The sequence below is a fragment of the Micropterus salmoides genome, unplaced genomic scaffold (genome assembly GCF_014851395.1).
Source record: "Micropterus salmoides isolate LMB-PRFRI ecotype aquatic unplaced genomic scaffold, ASM1485139v1 Ms_hic_scaffold_3, whole genome shotgun sequence".
Classification (NCBI taxonomy): Eukaryota; Metazoa; Chordata; class Actinopteri; order Centrarchiformes; family Centrarchidae; genus Micropterus; species Micropterus salmoides.
This window is the reverse complement of record NW_024042261.1, coordinates 2,190,966-2,208,261: the sequence shown is the minus strand read 5'-3', so window position 1 is coordinate 2,208,261 and position 17,296 is coordinate 2,190,966. Positions and strand designations below refer to the sequence as shown.

The following is a 17,296-nucleotide window of genomic DNA, read 5'->3' as shown; positions in this document are numbered from 1 at the left end:
TAAAAAACCCTCTGTAAATGACCTGCTATAATAACTAAGTTACAGTGTAAAGTTATGATGATCTAAAGGCCTTGAAGGGCGAGGAAAATTACTTGGCGTACAAGAAACATTTGAAGTTTGAAATGAACACATTTATAGATATATAACATACAAACCTGCTAACAGTTTTCTTGACAGACTTAGTATTAACAAACAAATAATAATAAAAATGTTCATATATATTATTCAAGATTGTTTAGTACATTTCATTAAAGTATGGTAATAATTAGTTAATAAAATAACTTAAAATCTGAAAATTGACAGATTTAAGCAAAATCATCATATTGGACAGTTGTGTCTCGCCTTAAACATGGTAGATTGTTTTATTCTGTGAATAGACTATGGCTGTGACTAAGGACTCTGGGGGTATTTTTAAAAAAAAGCCTTTCCAGCTGTTTATATAAAGCGCTGCATGTAATAATAATCTTTATTTATGGAGCTCTTTTCAAAAGCATGTTACAGAGTGCTTTATACAGTGTAATACTATTTGAAATAACTCACGTGTAAACAGTGGAAGCTGGGAAAGAATCTGGTTCACATAGACCTGCCCGGATGCCTGGACTTTAATAACCTGTCAGTTTGTGGAATGACACATTTTAGATTATATCAAATAGGAATCCAACAGAATTGCACAACTTTAATATAATGAGGTAAGCCATCAACCACACAGACTATTATCAATGCAAAATACAAAAGTATACACAAAGTGTGTGTGTGTGTGTGTGTGTGTGTGTGTGTGCGCTTACCATAGCATTGCCGTATAAGGCCAGAGTTACAGCTCTGAGGCAGGTCTTACTGTCAGCCAGACCGCACTTGACCAGGTCCACCAACACAGTGTATAAGGAGCCATTACTTTGCTGCAATACACAATGGGAAAAAAGCCTGAGCTTTAATAATGACTGGAAGACTAAAAAGTGGTTATAGTAAAATAAAGACATTACAGAGAGATATTACATTCATGTCACCAATCACTGATCTGGTTTAGGACACAACTCAAATATCTCTGCTCATTACATGGATCCATCAAATGGGTCGTTGTCTGTCCATAAGGTTTCATGGTCCTAGTATAGTATGGTTTAGTGTTTGTTGTAACTATGTGACAGTACATTAGCAGTGTTGCAGATGACGACATGCGCTACCTTCGCCAGAACGTAGGAGCAGTCCCCATGAAAGGTGTAGGCTTTTCCATCGAAGGTGTTGACGTGAGCTCCACCTTCCACGGAGCAGGTTCCTGGACAGTTCTCCTGCACACAATTCCACTGTCCACTCTCGCACACACTGTCAGCCACACACACACACACACACACACACACACACACACACACACACACACACTCTCATCAGTATTATCTTTTTGGTATAAGGTAATGGATTACACTGTGTATTGTTGACAATATTGATCTGGTGTTATCCTATCCTATCAGGGGAAATAATTGTGCCTGGACTCTTTGCATCGTCTGCTGTCAGAACACATGTGAATGCAGCAGGTAAGAGGGTATAATACAGCAGGTTAGGCTGCATGTAATGATACAAAGAATATGAAGGTAAAATGAAGAAACGATCAGTCTCACTGATTACATTACAGCACACAAAACCATGTTTCATGCAAACTTGTAACTAATGGCATAGGAACATTGGTGACAACCAGGGACATCACTAGAATTGAAAGACAAGGGGGAATTAGCCCCCTGGGTATGCGTAACTTGCGCTTTTGTCACTGTATTAGAACTACACTATGCCCAGGTGTTAACAGGTAAAAAGTGACATACATTTTCTCTTCTTCCATTTCTCCTCTGTTGAACAAAAGTTTCTGTAATGTTATCTTTTAGACACATCAAAGCTGCATGGGGGCAATTCATTTAGGCCAGAGTGAGTTCTTCTGTAGGCTGTGACTTAAATCCTGTCCAGATGCTGATGTAAATTATGTGATAAAGTAATACCATATCTAATTCCTCTCTCTCTTAGATAAGTTGCAGGTCCAAAGAATGCTATTTAATTACACTAATAACTGTCACTGCACTGTGGACTGGTTCAATCAGAGTGTGATTTTGCTCTGTAGTTTGGCTTGCATACACAAAAGAACCTCTCAGGAAATACTATAATAATCATGGACCTTCATATGCCTACACCTGCACCTGCCTTAAAAATCAAACCGCAAAGTCCCCAGGAAAGACCCACCTCTACAATGGCATAAAGCCATTCATTCCCTAATAGTTGTGAAGGTGACTTATACCATGGATGAATCCACATGAAATCCATCCAAATTAAATGCATATACAGTGAACAAGAAGTAAATAAGAAGTAAGGATTTCTGTTTTTGCCTACAATGAAATAAGTGAGTTTATCTATAAAGTGGTCATATTATGCTCATTTTCAGGTTCATCATTTTATTTAGGGGTTGTACCAGAACAGGTTTACATGTTTTCATTTTCAAAAACACCATATTTTTGTCATACTGCACATTGTTGCAGCTCCTCTTTTCACCCTGTGTGTTGAACGCTCTGTTTTAACTATTGAGTGATGCATAAAAGATCTTTGTTGGGAGTTGCACATGCGCCGTTCCTAGTTAAGAACTACGAGCCGGTAAGGTTTCCCTTACCAGCTTAGCAAACATAGACTGGAGCAAGACTTTCAGAGTCATGAGTTCACTTGTTTTAAACTGAGCTCTGTCTCTACATCACAGTAACAACTTTATGTCCATTGACTGCCTGGAGGGTAGCTAGTGTTTGGAAGAGAGAGGAGAGGAGTTGTTTTTGAGGGCATGTCTGACTAGACAGTATGACGCGTGTTTTTTTGTGACATCACACGGAACGGAAGTAAAGGCTGGACTACAAATGAGCTGTGATCAGGCAGTTCAGAACAATGTTTTCTGTGGGAGATAGCAACGGTGGCTGACACAAGACAAGAAGTGTTGTCTTCTGAGACAGCAGAGAGTAGCCAGTCAAGAAATGAGGTTTCTTTAGGTAGATATATTAAGAAATTATATTTTACTCTATTATTATTGTTAATTGTTCATCAAACAACAGCAACATCAAAGTGCCACATGATGTCTCATACTCCTGTACTCATTATTTTACTCTACTGTAATCGTGCATTTTGTTAGACGTTACATTGACGTTGACAGCGTGACATCAGACTGTTGCTGACGTATTGCGGTAAGCGTGTCGACTCATTTCCGTTTCCGGTGCTTATGTGTTGGTACCGTGTTGTGCTGCTCTCGCTAAATAACAGTTACATTTGTTTGATTACAGCGGCCAACTGTTCGCTAAACACTTATTCTTTACAGTAATTTTGCCTAAGCACTCATAGTTCTTTCCATCTTTTAGTGACTGCTGTTCAATCTCATAGTTGTTCTAAAGTTTTGGTAACTGACGCTACAGTACTTTCGCTTAGCCGTTAGCGACTTTAGCTTAGCAGCTAGCGATGGCTTCTCCTTCTCCCTCTCTCTCTCCTACTTTCTCCTGCTCGGTGTGTCAGATGTTCAGTTACTCCTCTGCCTCCTTTAGCGGTAATGGTACGTGTAATAAGTGTAGTTTATTTATAGACATGGAGGCGAGGCTCAGTGATTTAGAAGTCCGGCTCCCCACCTTGGTAGATCAGTCTTTAGCTACTGTAGCTAGCCAGTCCCCGGTAGTCGGTGCGGAACGGCTTGAGTTAGCCTGTGGTAGCCGTCCCCCAGCATCTCCTGTGCAGCCAGGAAAGGGGGGCTGGGTGACTGTCCGAAGGAGGAATAGTCGTAAGCACTCAAAGTCCACGGGGCACCATCAACCTGTTCACGTTTCTAACAGATTTTCCCCACTCAGTGACACACCCGCTGAGAAACCAACTCTGATCATTGGCAGCTCCATTTTGAGAAACGTGAATTTAGAGCGGGCGACATTGAATCTTATTTGAAACTGCTGGCTAAGGATAAACGTAAATACAGTAAGATTGTTATTCACGTCGGCGGTAATGACTCCCGGTTACGCCAATCGGAGGTCACTAAGATTAATGTTGAGTCGGTGTGTACATATGCAAAAACAATGTCGGACACCGTAGTTTTCTCTGGACCCCTGCCAAATCTGACCAGTGATGACATGTATAGCCTCATGTCGTCATTCCGCCGCTGGTTGTCGAGGTGGTGTCCAGCAAACGATGTGGGCTTTGTTGATCATTGGCAGACTTTCTGGGGAAGACCTGGTCTGATCCGGAGAGACGGCATCCATCCCACTTGGGAAGGAGCAGCTCTCATTTCTAGAAATCTGGCCAAGTTTACTAGTGGACCAAATCCATGACAACCCAGAGTTGAGACCAGGAGGCAGAGTCGCAGTTTAACACACTTCTCTGCCCTTCTTTTTCAGCAGTTACCCACCCAAAACCCTACGCAGAGTCGCAGTCTAACACACTTCTCTGCTCCTCCATTTCAGGAGTTACTTAGTGAAAATCCTATAGTGACGGTGTCTGTCCCCCGACCATCGAAATTATTTAAAAAGGTAAACAGAAGAGGAGCTGTGCATAAAAACCTCATAAAAATTAAAACCACAAGAGCAATAGTGCAAATGAATAGGAGAGTTAAATGTGGACTCTTAAACATCAGATCTCTCTCTTCTAAAGGTGTACTAGTAAATGAACTAATATCAGATTATGATTTGATTTATTTTGTCTTACTGAAACCTGGCTGGGTGATGGAGAATATGTTAGCCTAAATGAATCCACCCCTCCCAGTCATATTAATACTCACATTCCTCGAGGCACAGGCCGAGGAGGTGGAGTTGCAGCTATCTTCGACTCTAGCCTACTAATCAGCTCTAAACCTAAACCAAACTATAACTCATTTGAAAGTCTTGTTCTTAGTCTTTCGCACCCAAGTTGGAAATCACTGCAACCAATTCTCTTCGTTATAGTGTACCGAGCACCTGGCCCGTATTCTGAATTCTTATCTGAATTTGCAGAGTTTTTGTCAACTTTAGTCCTTAAAACGGACAAAGTTATTATTGTAGGGGATTTTAATATTCATGTGGACGTTGAGAATGACAGCTTTAGTACTGCGTTTATCTCTCTGTTAGATTCCATTGGCTTCTCTCAGAGTGTTCATGAACCGACTCACTGTTTTAACCACACCCTCGACCTTGTTTTGGTGTATGGTATTGAAATTGAACATTTAGTGGTGTTCCCACAGAATCCCTCTTTGTCCGACCACTGTTTGATAACTTTTGAGTTTGTATTGCTGAACTACTCGCCATTGGGCAAAAATTTCTATACAAGATGTCTGTCTGATAGTGCTATAGCTAAATTTAAGGATGCGATTCCATCAGCTCTAAATATATTATCTAGTCACAAAGTAACGGAGGACTCCTATGCTAATTTCAGTCCCTCCCAAATCGATCATCTTGTTGATAGTGCTGCAGGCTCGCTGCGAATGACACTCGACTCTGTAGCCCCTCTAAAAAAGAAAATACTAAAACAAAGACGGTTAGCTCCATGGTATAATACTGAAACTCGCAAATTAAAGCAAATATCGCGGAAACTTGAGAGGAATTGGCGTTCCACCAAAGTGGAAAATTCTCGTTTAATTTGGCAAGATAGTCTTAAAACTTATAGGAAGGCCCTCCGTAATGCTAGAGCAGCGTACTACTCGTCATTAATAGAGGAAAATAGGAACAACCCCAGGGTTCTTTTCAGCACTGTAGCCAGGCTGACAGAGAGTCACAGCTCTATTGAGCCAAGTATTCCCATAGCTCTCAGTAGTTACGATTTCATGAGCTTCTTTAATGATAAAATTCTAGCTATTCACCAAGACCTGCCCTCAACTGGCACCGACTTATCTCTTAACTCAGGAACCTTAGAAACAGCTGTAGAACCAGATACATGTTTAGACTGTTTTGCTTCCCTCAATCTTTACCAACTAACTTCAATAATTTCTTCATCTAAACCATCAACCTGCCTCTTAGACCCCATCCCGACTAGGCTGCTTAAAGATGTTTTACCCTTAGTCAGCACCTCTATACTAGATATGATCAATCTATCTTTATCAACAGGCTATGTACCACAGTACTTTAAAGTAGCTGTAATTAAACCTCTTCTGAAAAAGCCCAAACTTGATCCGGATGTTTTAGCAAACTATAGACCTATATCTAACCTTCATTTCTCTCTAAGGTTCTGGAGAAAGCAGTTGCTAAACATCTGTGTGACTTTCTACAGAGCAATAGTTTATTTGAGGATTTTCAGTCAGGATTTAGAGCTCATCATAGCACAGAGACAGCACTGGTGAAAATTACTAACGACCTCCTTATTGCATCAGACAAAGGACTTGTCTCTGTACTGGTTTTATTAGATCTTAGTGCTGCATTTGATACCATTGACCATCAGATCCTATTGCAGAGACTGGAATATTTCATTGGCATTAAAGGAACCGCTCTAAGCTGGTTTAAGTCCTATTTATCAGATCGATTTCAGTTTGTACATGTTAACGATGAGTCCTCTGTGCATGCCAAAGTTAGTCATGGAGTTCCTCAAGGATCTGTCCTCGGACCAATCCTCTTCACTTTATATATGCTTCCTTAGGCAATATTATCAGGAAACATTCCGTAAGCTTTCATTGTCATGCAGATGATACTCAGTTATATATATATCGATCAAGCCAGATGAAACTCATCAGTTAGCTAAACTTCAAATGTGCCTTCAGGATGTTAAAACCTGGATGACCTGTAATTTTCTCATGTTAAACTCAGATAAAACTGAAGTTATTGCTCTGGGGCCTAAGCACCTCCGTGATGCATTATCTAAAGATATAGTTTCCCTGGATGGCATCGCCCTGGCCTCCAGCACCACTGTGAGGAATCTTGGAGTTATCTTTGATCAGGACATGTCGTTTAAGTCTCACATTAAGCAGATTTCAAGGACCGCCTTTTTTCACCTACGTAATATTGCGAAAATCAGGAACATCCTGTCTAAAAATGATGCAGAAAAACTAGTCCATGCATTTGTTACTTCTAGGCTGGATTACTGCAATTCCTTATTATCAGGCTGCTCGAAAAAGTCCATTAAGACTCTTCAGCTGATCCAGAATGCTGCAGCACGTGTTCTGACAGGAACCAGGAAAAGAGATCACATTTCTCCTGTTTTAGCTTCTTTGCATTGGCTTCCAGTAAAATCCAGAATAGAATTTAAAATCATTCTTCTTACCTACAAAGCTCTTAATGGTCAGGCACCATCTTATCTTAAAGAGCTCATAGTACCTTACTACCCCACCAGAGCACTGCGCTCCCAGAATGCAGGGTTACTTGTGGTTCCTAGAGTCTCCAAAAGTAGACTAGGAGCCAGAGCGTTCAGCTATCAAGCTCCTCTCCTGTGGAACCAGGTTCCAGTTTGGGTTCAGGAGGCAGACACCATCTCCACATTTAAGAGTAGGCTTAAGACTTTCCTCTTTGATAAAGCTTATAGTTAGGGCTGGCTCAGGTGAGTCCTGAACCATCCCTTAGTTATGCTGCTATAGGCCTAGACTGCCGGGGGATTTCCCATGATGCACTGAGCTCCTCTCTCCTCTACTTTCTCTCCCTTTGTATGCAACCTCATCCCATTATTGCATGTTACTAACACAACTTCTCCCCTTTCTGGTAGTCTTGTGCTTTCTCGTCTCTCTCCTCTCTCCTATCACTTCCTGCATGTTTTCTAGTTCTGGAGCTGTGGAGTCTGGATCTGTGGTTGCGGGTCACCTGCTGCCCCCGTGTTCCTGCTCGACACCCTCTGCTGCAACGACTATTGTTGCTAGTCTTATTGTTATTATTGTTATTATAATCATTAACATTATGATTATTACCATTAACACTACTATAAATATCTGTACCATTTTTCATTTAGTCTATAGCTCCATCACCTTCACTGTCTGTACCTCTGTGTGTATATTGTGTAGGCTGCCTCCCTCCCCTCTCTCTCTCCTTACATCCCTCTTTTTCTCTCTATTCCTCTCCTGCTCTCTCTCTCTCTCTCTCTCTCTCTCTCCCTCTCTCTCTCCTTCACCCCCAACCGGTCGAGGCAGATGGCCGCCCACCCTGAGCCATGGTTCTGCTCGAGGTTTCTGCCTCTTAAAAGGAAGTTTTCCTTGCCTCTGTCGCCTAGTGTTTGCTCTTGGTGGGAACTGTTGGGCTTCTGTAAATATCATCACAGAGTACGGTCTAGACCTGCTCTTTTATGAAAAGCGCTGTGAGATAACTGTTATTGTGATTTGGCGCTATATAAATAAAATTGAATTGAATTGAATTGAATTGTTACATCTTGGGAGGATTGGCTTATCTGGACTAACATACCAAGGCAAAGAACATGTCAAAAACTTCACATCTAGTGCATCAAGTATGACCACTGACAGATAACAGGACAATGTAAGCCTCACTGTTTCTGCACCACAGTTTGTGTGCACAGTAGCGAAGCAATAGCCTACAAATACGTTTTATTTTTAATGCAAATTTTAAAAGTAAGCATTATTGGTTCACTTGATAGGCACACTGTCTTGTTATCATAATGCTGTTAGCAGTAAAAATGTGAGTGTTCTCCACCAGGGCAGTAAAATATAAATTTAGCAGGCTGATCTGAACTTCCAACTGTACTGCAGTACAGTTATATTGTTGTCTCGCGTACGTAACCAACGCATTTCTGTCCATGTAGCAAACCCAAAATACATAGCTGGAGAATAACTACATGAAATTAATCCAACTACAACACTGACAGGGGAACACATTACTTCTCTCAGTAATTATGGCCAGCTTCTAGCTAAAGCTATTAAACAACAGTTTGCATTTGCATTGCTAAAGTTGGACTAACTTAATTAGCAGAAACAACCTCAGCGCCACTTAGAAAACTTTTGTCCTGCATCACCGCCTTCTATCTGGGAAAATCCATAATGATTATATCTTTGATTTCTGCTGTCATTTGTCTGTACCTGTCCCGACTTGTCTGGCTTCATCATGTTTTTGCTTCTTTGATGTCGAAGATCCACACGCCGACAGGCTCCTGCTAAATAATATTTGTAGGCCTCCATTTGTCCAATTTTCACTTCTCTACGTACTTCTAATAAACCAGATGACTACTCGCTACGCTGTAGATTGCTAAATGGAGGAAGAGAGAGAAAATAGCCATGCATGAAGAAGAGACAGGCCAGGAAAAGAGACAGAAAGTGTCCAGAGTATGGGATCATTTCAAGCTAAAAGAAACAGCTCTGTACAGCTCGCAACAACACGACGTCTTCAACATCTGAGCAGAAAGCACCCGGTCTACGCACAGTGTCCACGGAGCAGACCACCAAACAAGGTAATGCGCCAAGCAAAAGTATTTCTTGTCCAATTACTTGATGAATCAATGTACAGTGTACACTACTTGATTACTAATTGCTGCAGCCCTACTTGTGTCCCTAAAGGAGTTCTTCTAACAATTTTAGTATGGCGCACATAAGATTTTGGAGATTATGATTAATTTCTTCTCCACACTTGAATAAACTGGAAAGATGTTAACACTAATCTCAACAACACGTTGAGATGATGTACAACCACAGCGGTTGTATTTTTTTGTATTTGACACCTCAATAATGGCACCCACGTTCTCATCTTACCAGGATCTGCAGGTGTAAGAGTAGGACTCTCCCGACTTGTAGACTTTGTTGTTGTGCACACATGGACACTCATCCACTACAACACAGCCAGTGTTGCTGATGTCATCAAAGACCGTTCCTGAGAAGTGGATGAGAGATAATAATCATTACTACAGAATGTTTTATGTCACATGAATGAGACTGCGTATGCCTGCATACAGCATATACATATAATGTAGTGAAAAATGTGTGGGGATACCGGGAGGGCAGCTGCAGCCATCGTGGCAGTGGCTGTCACACGTCTGGCTGGCCTGAGGGGTGGAGCAGCTGTCGGGACATGAACTGCTACACTCCAAGAACTCCATGCCGTATGGACATTCATTGTCTGTGGAGACCAGAAACACTTGAACATTGCTGTACCAGTAAGGATCAAACAACACCGCAGCTGATGTCTGTAAGTCAGGGACAGAACATCCAAATAAAATCAAGCTGAGTCATCTTTAGCTGTTAGCAGCCTTACAGCAAAAAGTTGCATTCCTCCATTGTTGGGGCTTGCCACCTGCGTGGACACACTCTCTGGAGAACTCTGAGATCGTTTTACAGAGGATGGAGTCAGTGGTGTCATTAGAGTTGCACATATCAGCCATACAGGCTGCACTGAATGATTCCATGTCCAGAAGGTTTTGGCAACTCCTGAAAGGAGCACTGGAGAAGATCTGGTCACACAATTGCTGAAAAATAAATCAGTTAAAAAATCAGTCATATAAATCCAGTTTGGAGTCCAAACAATCTTTAGATATATAGATGATGTGTCCTGCTCTAAGAATGAGAATGCATACACAACATGGTGCACACCAGTGTGAGCTTCAGTGTGGTGATGAAGCATGGTGTGCCACAGTAGGGTTGTGAGGTGCAGTGGATAAGACGCATGGCTTTGGTCTGAGACCCGTGTTCAAAATGTAAAATATAAATGCTATGTCTAGCCTTTTTAACCACTGTTACACGACATCGCATTCACACACATTCTTACACTGAGCCTAAGTGCTCAAATAGACATTTCCATTCATATTTAAACATTGTATTTATGTGTGTGTTTTAATATTTTTGTCTGTTTTATTCTTCCGCTGCATTTTCTACCCTATTTATTTCCCCAATGGTATTTATTTCTGCCTGTCCTTTTTACATTTCTCTATGCATTTCTGTCTCATCATGCAAATGAGGAGGGGCTTTGTCTCAAGAGGTGAACTTCTCCCCTATTGGTGGACCAGTCAGATGGGAGAGCTCTAGGCCTACTCTACCTGCACACATCAACAAGCTTGCTCCTCACACAGTCAGATGGCTTCCTTCAGTGTGTTGAGGTGTTTAGCAACTCTATTTGAAGACAATACTACCAGCCATGTCTTCCTTCCCTTTTCGTGTGGACGCTCTGACCTACAGAGTTTTCAATTAGCGACTTATACGGACACAGAACTGCAGGAAAGTGAGCTGTTGTTTCTGAGAGCCACATGGTCAGTTAGCCGCAGCTAAATCTGGAGTGCACTCCTATTCGAGTGTTTACGGTAAATGCTCCCACATGGAGCAGCTCGTTGCTCTGCTGTTTTCAGCTGTTTTCAGTGCTTATTTAAACTTGGCACAGCTCAGTTAGTGTAGGGTATCTCATCATTCATGCACTTCATGAGATGTTTAATGTAAATGTGTTGATGAAGAGTGAAGAAATACCTTATCGCCACAGCTCAGGACCGGGTTGAGCTCAGGCTCCTCACAGCTCTCTGTCGGCCCGTTCACCTTGTAGGTATCAGCATAGTCTGTCACAGACAGTGCAGCTCCTACAGACAGGACAGTCATTGTGATTAATGAGCCCAGTATCTTGCAGTGAAGTAAAAACTTCCAATGCAATGGCTCATTTTGCAGTAAATTGCTGTAATGACAATGACTAACAATTTCAAGTCAATGTGGAAATATGTTTAAGTACTATTAGTTTTTATAAGGTAAAAATCAGCATATACTAAAATTCTTGCAACAGTCACAAGTTCTAGGAACTTGTTTGGGTGTTTGTGCCCTATGACCAAACTCTCCCAACAGGTTGCATAAATCAATGGGTGGTCTAAGGTGTTAGCTCAGAGATACTGTATGTAAGTTTAGGTAAATAGAAAGTGTTTGCTGAGATTAATACAGGTTGAACCCACAGTATATTTGTTTCGCCTGAGATATCACAATGTTGTAGTAAACGGGCAAATTCCTGGAGGAACAGGACTTACAATGGGTTTTTAGTCATTTTCAATTCACATTACATCAATAACATTTTATTTGTATAGCACCACAGAAGTTATCACATTGCACATTTGGGATTTAAAATACATGTTGTCACATTTTTACTTTGATATCAAAGTATTAATTTTTATTGATTATGGTTGACTGTGATTCATGAAAAATTCAAGGAGACATAGGTCACTACTTTCACACAGAGAGCAGCCAGAGGTGGGTAGCCAAAAACTGTAGTAAAAGTACTGTTACTTTGCAAATACAAGGACTCAAGTAGATGTAAAAGTATTCATCAAAATAACTACTTGAGTAAGAGTACACAAGTATTTACTAAAGCATTTCTTGAGTAGCAAGTCAGTTGGTCAATAACTGAATAATGACTTAAAAAACTAATGGGTCTTTTCCCCAAGAATTTTATTTGATGTGGATGAGACTAGAATTATTTCAAATCGCCTTCCTCAGGTAAAGGTAAATAAATGAACATACATTTGTATTTATTTGTGATGAAATTACAAGTCATCATCTCCTGATTAGATAACCTGCCACATTTACACCAGGACAATATTTCCAATGTGTATCCATCAAGTGTTATTACAAAATATTGCATTAATATTATAGTCTGTTAGTACTCCAATAAGTAAACATTGTTTAAAGGTGTGTAAGATTTAGTGGCATCTAGTGGTGAGGTTTTGAATTACAACCATCTGTCCAGTCTACCACTGCCCCCTAACCTTTCAAAGAGCGTAGGACAGCTACAGTGGCAGACACAGCACAAAAGGTGTCTCTTCTGAGACAGCAGAGAGTGGCCAGTCAAGAAATAAGGTTTCTTTAGGTATATTTCTTAAGAAATTATATTTACTAGCTTGTTTACTGTGATGCTTATTTGGAGTTGAACTGAGCTTTTACTTTGAAAAATTCTGAACAACATTAAAAGAGTCTGCTGCCTGCTTGACACACTTCTGAAAGAGCCGTCAGAAAACGTGATTCCCCTAAATGTCCTCTGCCTGGAGATACTGGGGAAATGCAAAAGCTTCCGTATGTTGACGTATGAAGGTCAAACACTGAAACAAAAACAGTGCATCACATGCCGTGATGTGGGAAACATTTGCTGCAGAATTAATTTGTTGAAGAGAGAGAAAAAAATTGTCCCAAGGAGGGATCGAACACACAACATTCTAAATGAAAGTCCTTGACTTTACAAGTTGAGCTAACTGAGTACCACAACTTCTTCAAATATTATGGCTTCTCATCCACCATCTAACAGTGTGAAAGTAGGTAGGCCTATGTATGCTGTGTTCTAGTTTGTTTTCAACATGACTGCAACCTGCAGTAGGCTATATTATCTCTCCATAATGCTGAAAAGGATCTTACCGTCTTTCACTAAATCATTGGCGGTGCCGTCAAAGTTTCCACAGAGTCCACATGTCTGGTTCTGGTATTTGTTATCTATTTCAATCTGTGAACACACCCCAAACATACAGCAATCATTTCCCAAACTAGTAATCATTTATGATTCAAAGCAGGTTTTTTAAGATTTGATCACTTTATTAATAAAGGTTTTGCATATATCAGTCTGTCTAATTAGCCATATTCAAATTCACATCACAAGTTGTCTGCACTCTTTCTACTTCTAATTTTAGGTTTTAAACAAAGGCTTGTGAGGCAGAAAGGGCAGGGAAGCTGGTCTAAATCAAAAATGCAATGTCAACTCTGAAATGAGTAAACTCTTTTTCCAGTGTCCAGCCTGTCAGTTAGACTGCAAAGTAAAAGTAATGTCATGTATCATCTGTAAGATCCAACACTGTTCCTATGCAGTCCCTGCTAGTGTAAGCTAAAGGTGGCTTCCACTCAGCCTTTTTAAATATAAATCTAATGCTATTATTCTAAAATGATCAATCTCCAACAAAGAAATCATTAAATCACTCAACCACATGTTTACTTAACGCTGCTACATTTACACTGTGGTTTTCTGCCTTGGCTTTTTTTACATATATTGTTTGCTATCCAGGTGAACTGTAACAAATATTTGTCAGGCTCCTCCCTGTTACCTCAGCCATGGAGATTACTTTTTTTGTATCTCAAAACAGATCTCAGTGAAATTTGAAGTTAATCCATAGGTGAAGGGAAAACTGATTTTGGTGTGGATAGTGTCATTTTCAGTTTTCACTGTGGAGAAACATTTCTTTGAACCCTGAAGTCCAGCTTATTTGACATGAATTGCCAACCTTTATGAAAAGTACTACAGCAAAACAATTCCTTTAAATACACAGCTCAGTAATTATGGCTCTCAGAGTGTATAACAGTGTCACAGTAACTGTAGAGCTGGTAACAACAGAAAAGGAAATGTTTTTTTCATTTAGTTGCTCATAGAGGAATATGAGTAAAAACAAATGTTTGAATCTATTGAGCCAAAAGGGGGAAACTCTTTATTTAGAGGGTGGCAGTTATGTTCCTAACAAAAACTGTGGACTGTGCTCACTAAAACACTATGGCTCATAGCAGTTAGTTAATAAGTTAGCTTTAAGAGCTTTTGGACAACAATGGAGTTCTGTGGCAAATAGGGCTAGTGATAATAAGTTCATTGTTGGTAGCTACTGCCTTTAAACAATGAAAACTCTTTAAGACTCAGTGCGTTTCTTTGTATGCATATGCACACATAACAAGAATGTGAAGGAACCGGCTTATGCAGTTACATAGAGTCAGAGCCTGTTGAGTTGTTTACAGTAGGCTCACAATGTGTAACTTTGTCAGTGTGTTTACAACCCCATGAAGATACTCAAAACTAAGGACAGACGTGTGTGCATATGTGAGGGTGTGCATACATCCAGAGAGTCATCCAGGTTCCAAATAACTCTGATTCCCAGCTTAGCTTCGACAGAGACGCTAGATGAGGTCCCCTTGACAGTCACCCCGAACGTGACAAACGGCAGCGACACCCTGCAGAAAACAGAAAGTGAAAATGAGACCGACCGACAGAAGCAGCAGCCGACACAGGAGGTCAGATTCTAATGAGATGCAAAATGGGAACGGTGTTTTCTGTGAAGCAGCGGATGGAAGTGGCGAAAGTGGCTCCAGCCTTTCCAGGGTGACTCAGGAGTTCACAGAAAATTGCTGCGGCATGCTGTTAATTTTTCTGGAAATGACTGCGTTCAAAGTGTTAATGATAGTAAATTGTTAAATTTAAAAGCAAACAAATGACCTAAAAGAGGTGGGTGTTTCTGACCTCAGCACTGACACTAAGTCATTTATTTCAATGTTAATATCAAAAGTATTTATTCTTTCAGCTTTACATGATATCAATAATAAAACAAAGAAGTCAAAGGCAGTTTGTTTATAGCAAAATGTGACCATGAATCTATGCCTTTGTTTGCACTTCACTTTACCACAGTGTGAAAATCAACTTGATTTGAAACGTGCTGGGGCAGCTGATCTGCCTTTACGTCTTATTTTAACTGAGCACTAAAATTGTATCATGTGGTTAACTGGTCTGGACTGAACTTACGTCTCGCCATTGACAATCGCTGAACTGTTGGAGAGCTCAACTACAGTACCGTCCAGCTTCATGATGATTTTGCTGATGGTGGGTATGTTGTTGACCGACTTGCGTCTCATCTGGACGTTGAAATTTTCGTAGGTGTTCTTACACTGGGAAGCCAGGACATGGTTACAGGTAGAGGCCAGCTGGAAGAAATTTCCATCAAAGGTCTTCCAGTGATAGTGTCCCCAAGTTGTGCACACTCTGCCGATGTGAGAGGCATTAGCTGCAACAACATTAATGAATTATTTAAACATCTTTTCTTACTGAAATGAAGAGTTGAGCAAAAATCAGTTTGGAGCATTTGCACAGTTACCTGAATTCAGGTTCAGTGTGTTTAGAGAAGGAACGATGGTTACTGTAGTAATGAGAGGACATAATCATTTTATCAAACAGAAATAAACTTTCCAACACTTCACTCAAGCTAAATAATGCTGCGTGAAATAATCAAACCCAAGATGCCACAGACTATTTAATCAAATACAACTATTATAAATATCTTAAAATCATATATACATTTCAAAACTCCTTCTATGCCTTCTATATGTTCAAACAACACTTGGTAAAATGACATGATTTGTAGAGATTATAAAGATAGCATGATTTAGACATCAAAGTAAATTATATAAAACAATATCACACACCAGAAGCATGAATTCCCCCATTCTTGGCCAGTAGCACTGGGCCACCTGGGGATTTCTATGAATCCCCGCAACCAATTACAAGATATATACTTTTTTGTATTTGTGCATCTGAACATATACTTCAAGTTTGGTTAGAATAGCTTGAGCCAATTTTGATTTATCTATGTGATTTCATTCATGAAAAATTTAACTGTGACACAAAAGTAAAAATGTATAATTTAAAAACGGATTTAATTTTAGATCTCTGTAGTAAGTCTATAGATGATCCTGAATGATTGTTGATGAGGTTTTTGAGAAAACTGAGAAAGCAATGGACAGTTTTAGAGCAGAAGACCGTTGGAGCAAAGACGCAGATGAATTTATAGATTAAATTGCTGAAAGAATTTTGACTCTAAGCCAAGCTGTTCTTGAGATAATAATTGCAAAAACATAACCGTGATTGTTACAGTACCACCTTGAGGTCAATGATGTCTATTTTGCACCTGCGTAATGGGTTGAATTTGCAACCCACCTGCCACACTGCAAAAACTAAGCACTCAAAAACAAGAAAAAATATTACTTAAAATAAGCTAAATTATCTGCCAACACAACAAGAATATTTCACTTGCTACTTAAGGAAAAAATACTCGAAACAGGTGAAATTCTCTAACATAAAACCTGCCTGGTAAGAAGAAATATCTTGTTGGACAAAAAACAAGTATATTTTGCCTTCAATTAAGATAATTAATCTTACCAAGATTTTAGTTTTTGCAGTGCAGTTACAGTGAGTTTTGCTCTGACAGTTTTGCTGCACAAATAGTTTTAGCGGAGAAAAAGAAGAAGAAATATTAATGAGAACAAAGACAACAGGGTTCCAGTAGCTACGCTGCTTGGACCCTAATTAAGCCTGTTTTTATCTTCTGTTAAAAGGGCGTGAAGCTGTAGGCAGGTGTCAGGTCATCACTCACCAGTCTGAGTGACTGTGCCAATCAACAGCATCAGGTAGATGAGCCATAATGTGGTTTGGCATTCTGTGGTCCCCATGTTGGTCCTGAGGACTGACCTGCTATGAGAGGACTCACCTGGAGGACGAACTCTTTATAACCTGCTGGTCAAGGAGGAGCTATACCAGTTCCTGCAGGTAAGAGAGAGAGGACTATCCCTCTTCACTCTAAATATCTTCAGTGCTGTTGGCCTGTGACATTTACTGTTGAATAACTAAAGTGACTATTTGTTTGCTTAGCAAACATATCATCTACGCCATCACTACATCATGCA

At 40.2% G+C, this 17,296-nt stretch overlaps 2 protein-coding genes and 1 pseudogene across 2 annotated transcripts; all 3 read right to left on the bottom strand.

The window, feature by feature from the left end:
* LOC119883210 overlaps positions 1-896 on the bottom strand; it is a 51,677-nt pseudogene extending 50,781 nt beyond the window's left edge.
* Positions 897-9,615: 8,719 nt separating this feature from the next.
* On the bottom strand, positions 9,616-10,321 carry LOC119883208 (mucin-5B). The gene is made up of 3 exons (XM_038693775.1): positions 10,119-10,321; positions 9,858-9,983; positions 9,616-9,737 (listed from the first exon to the last, which is right to left on the bottom strand). Exons 1-3 carry the CDS (start codon positions 10,267-10,269, stop codon positions 9,616-9,618), a joined length of 399 nt encoding a protein of 132 aa, XP_038549703.1. The 5' UTR covers positions 10,270-10,321.
* A 96-nt stretch (positions 10,322-10,417) lies between these two features.
* LOC119883206 (mucin-5AC-like) lies at positions 10,418-17,062 on the bottom strand. Its single transcript, XM_038693774.1, has 6 exons — positions 16,987-17,062; positions 15,363-15,621; positions 14,683-14,797; positions 13,232-13,316; positions 11,318-11,424; positions 10,418-10,537 (listed from the first exon to the last, which is right to left on the bottom strand). The coding sequence occupies exons 1-6, from the start codon at positions 17,060-17,062 to the stop codon at positions 10,418-10,420; spliced, it is 762 nt and encodes a 253-aa protein (XP_038549702.1).
* Between the last annotated feature and the right edge of the window lie 234 nt (positions 17,063-17,296).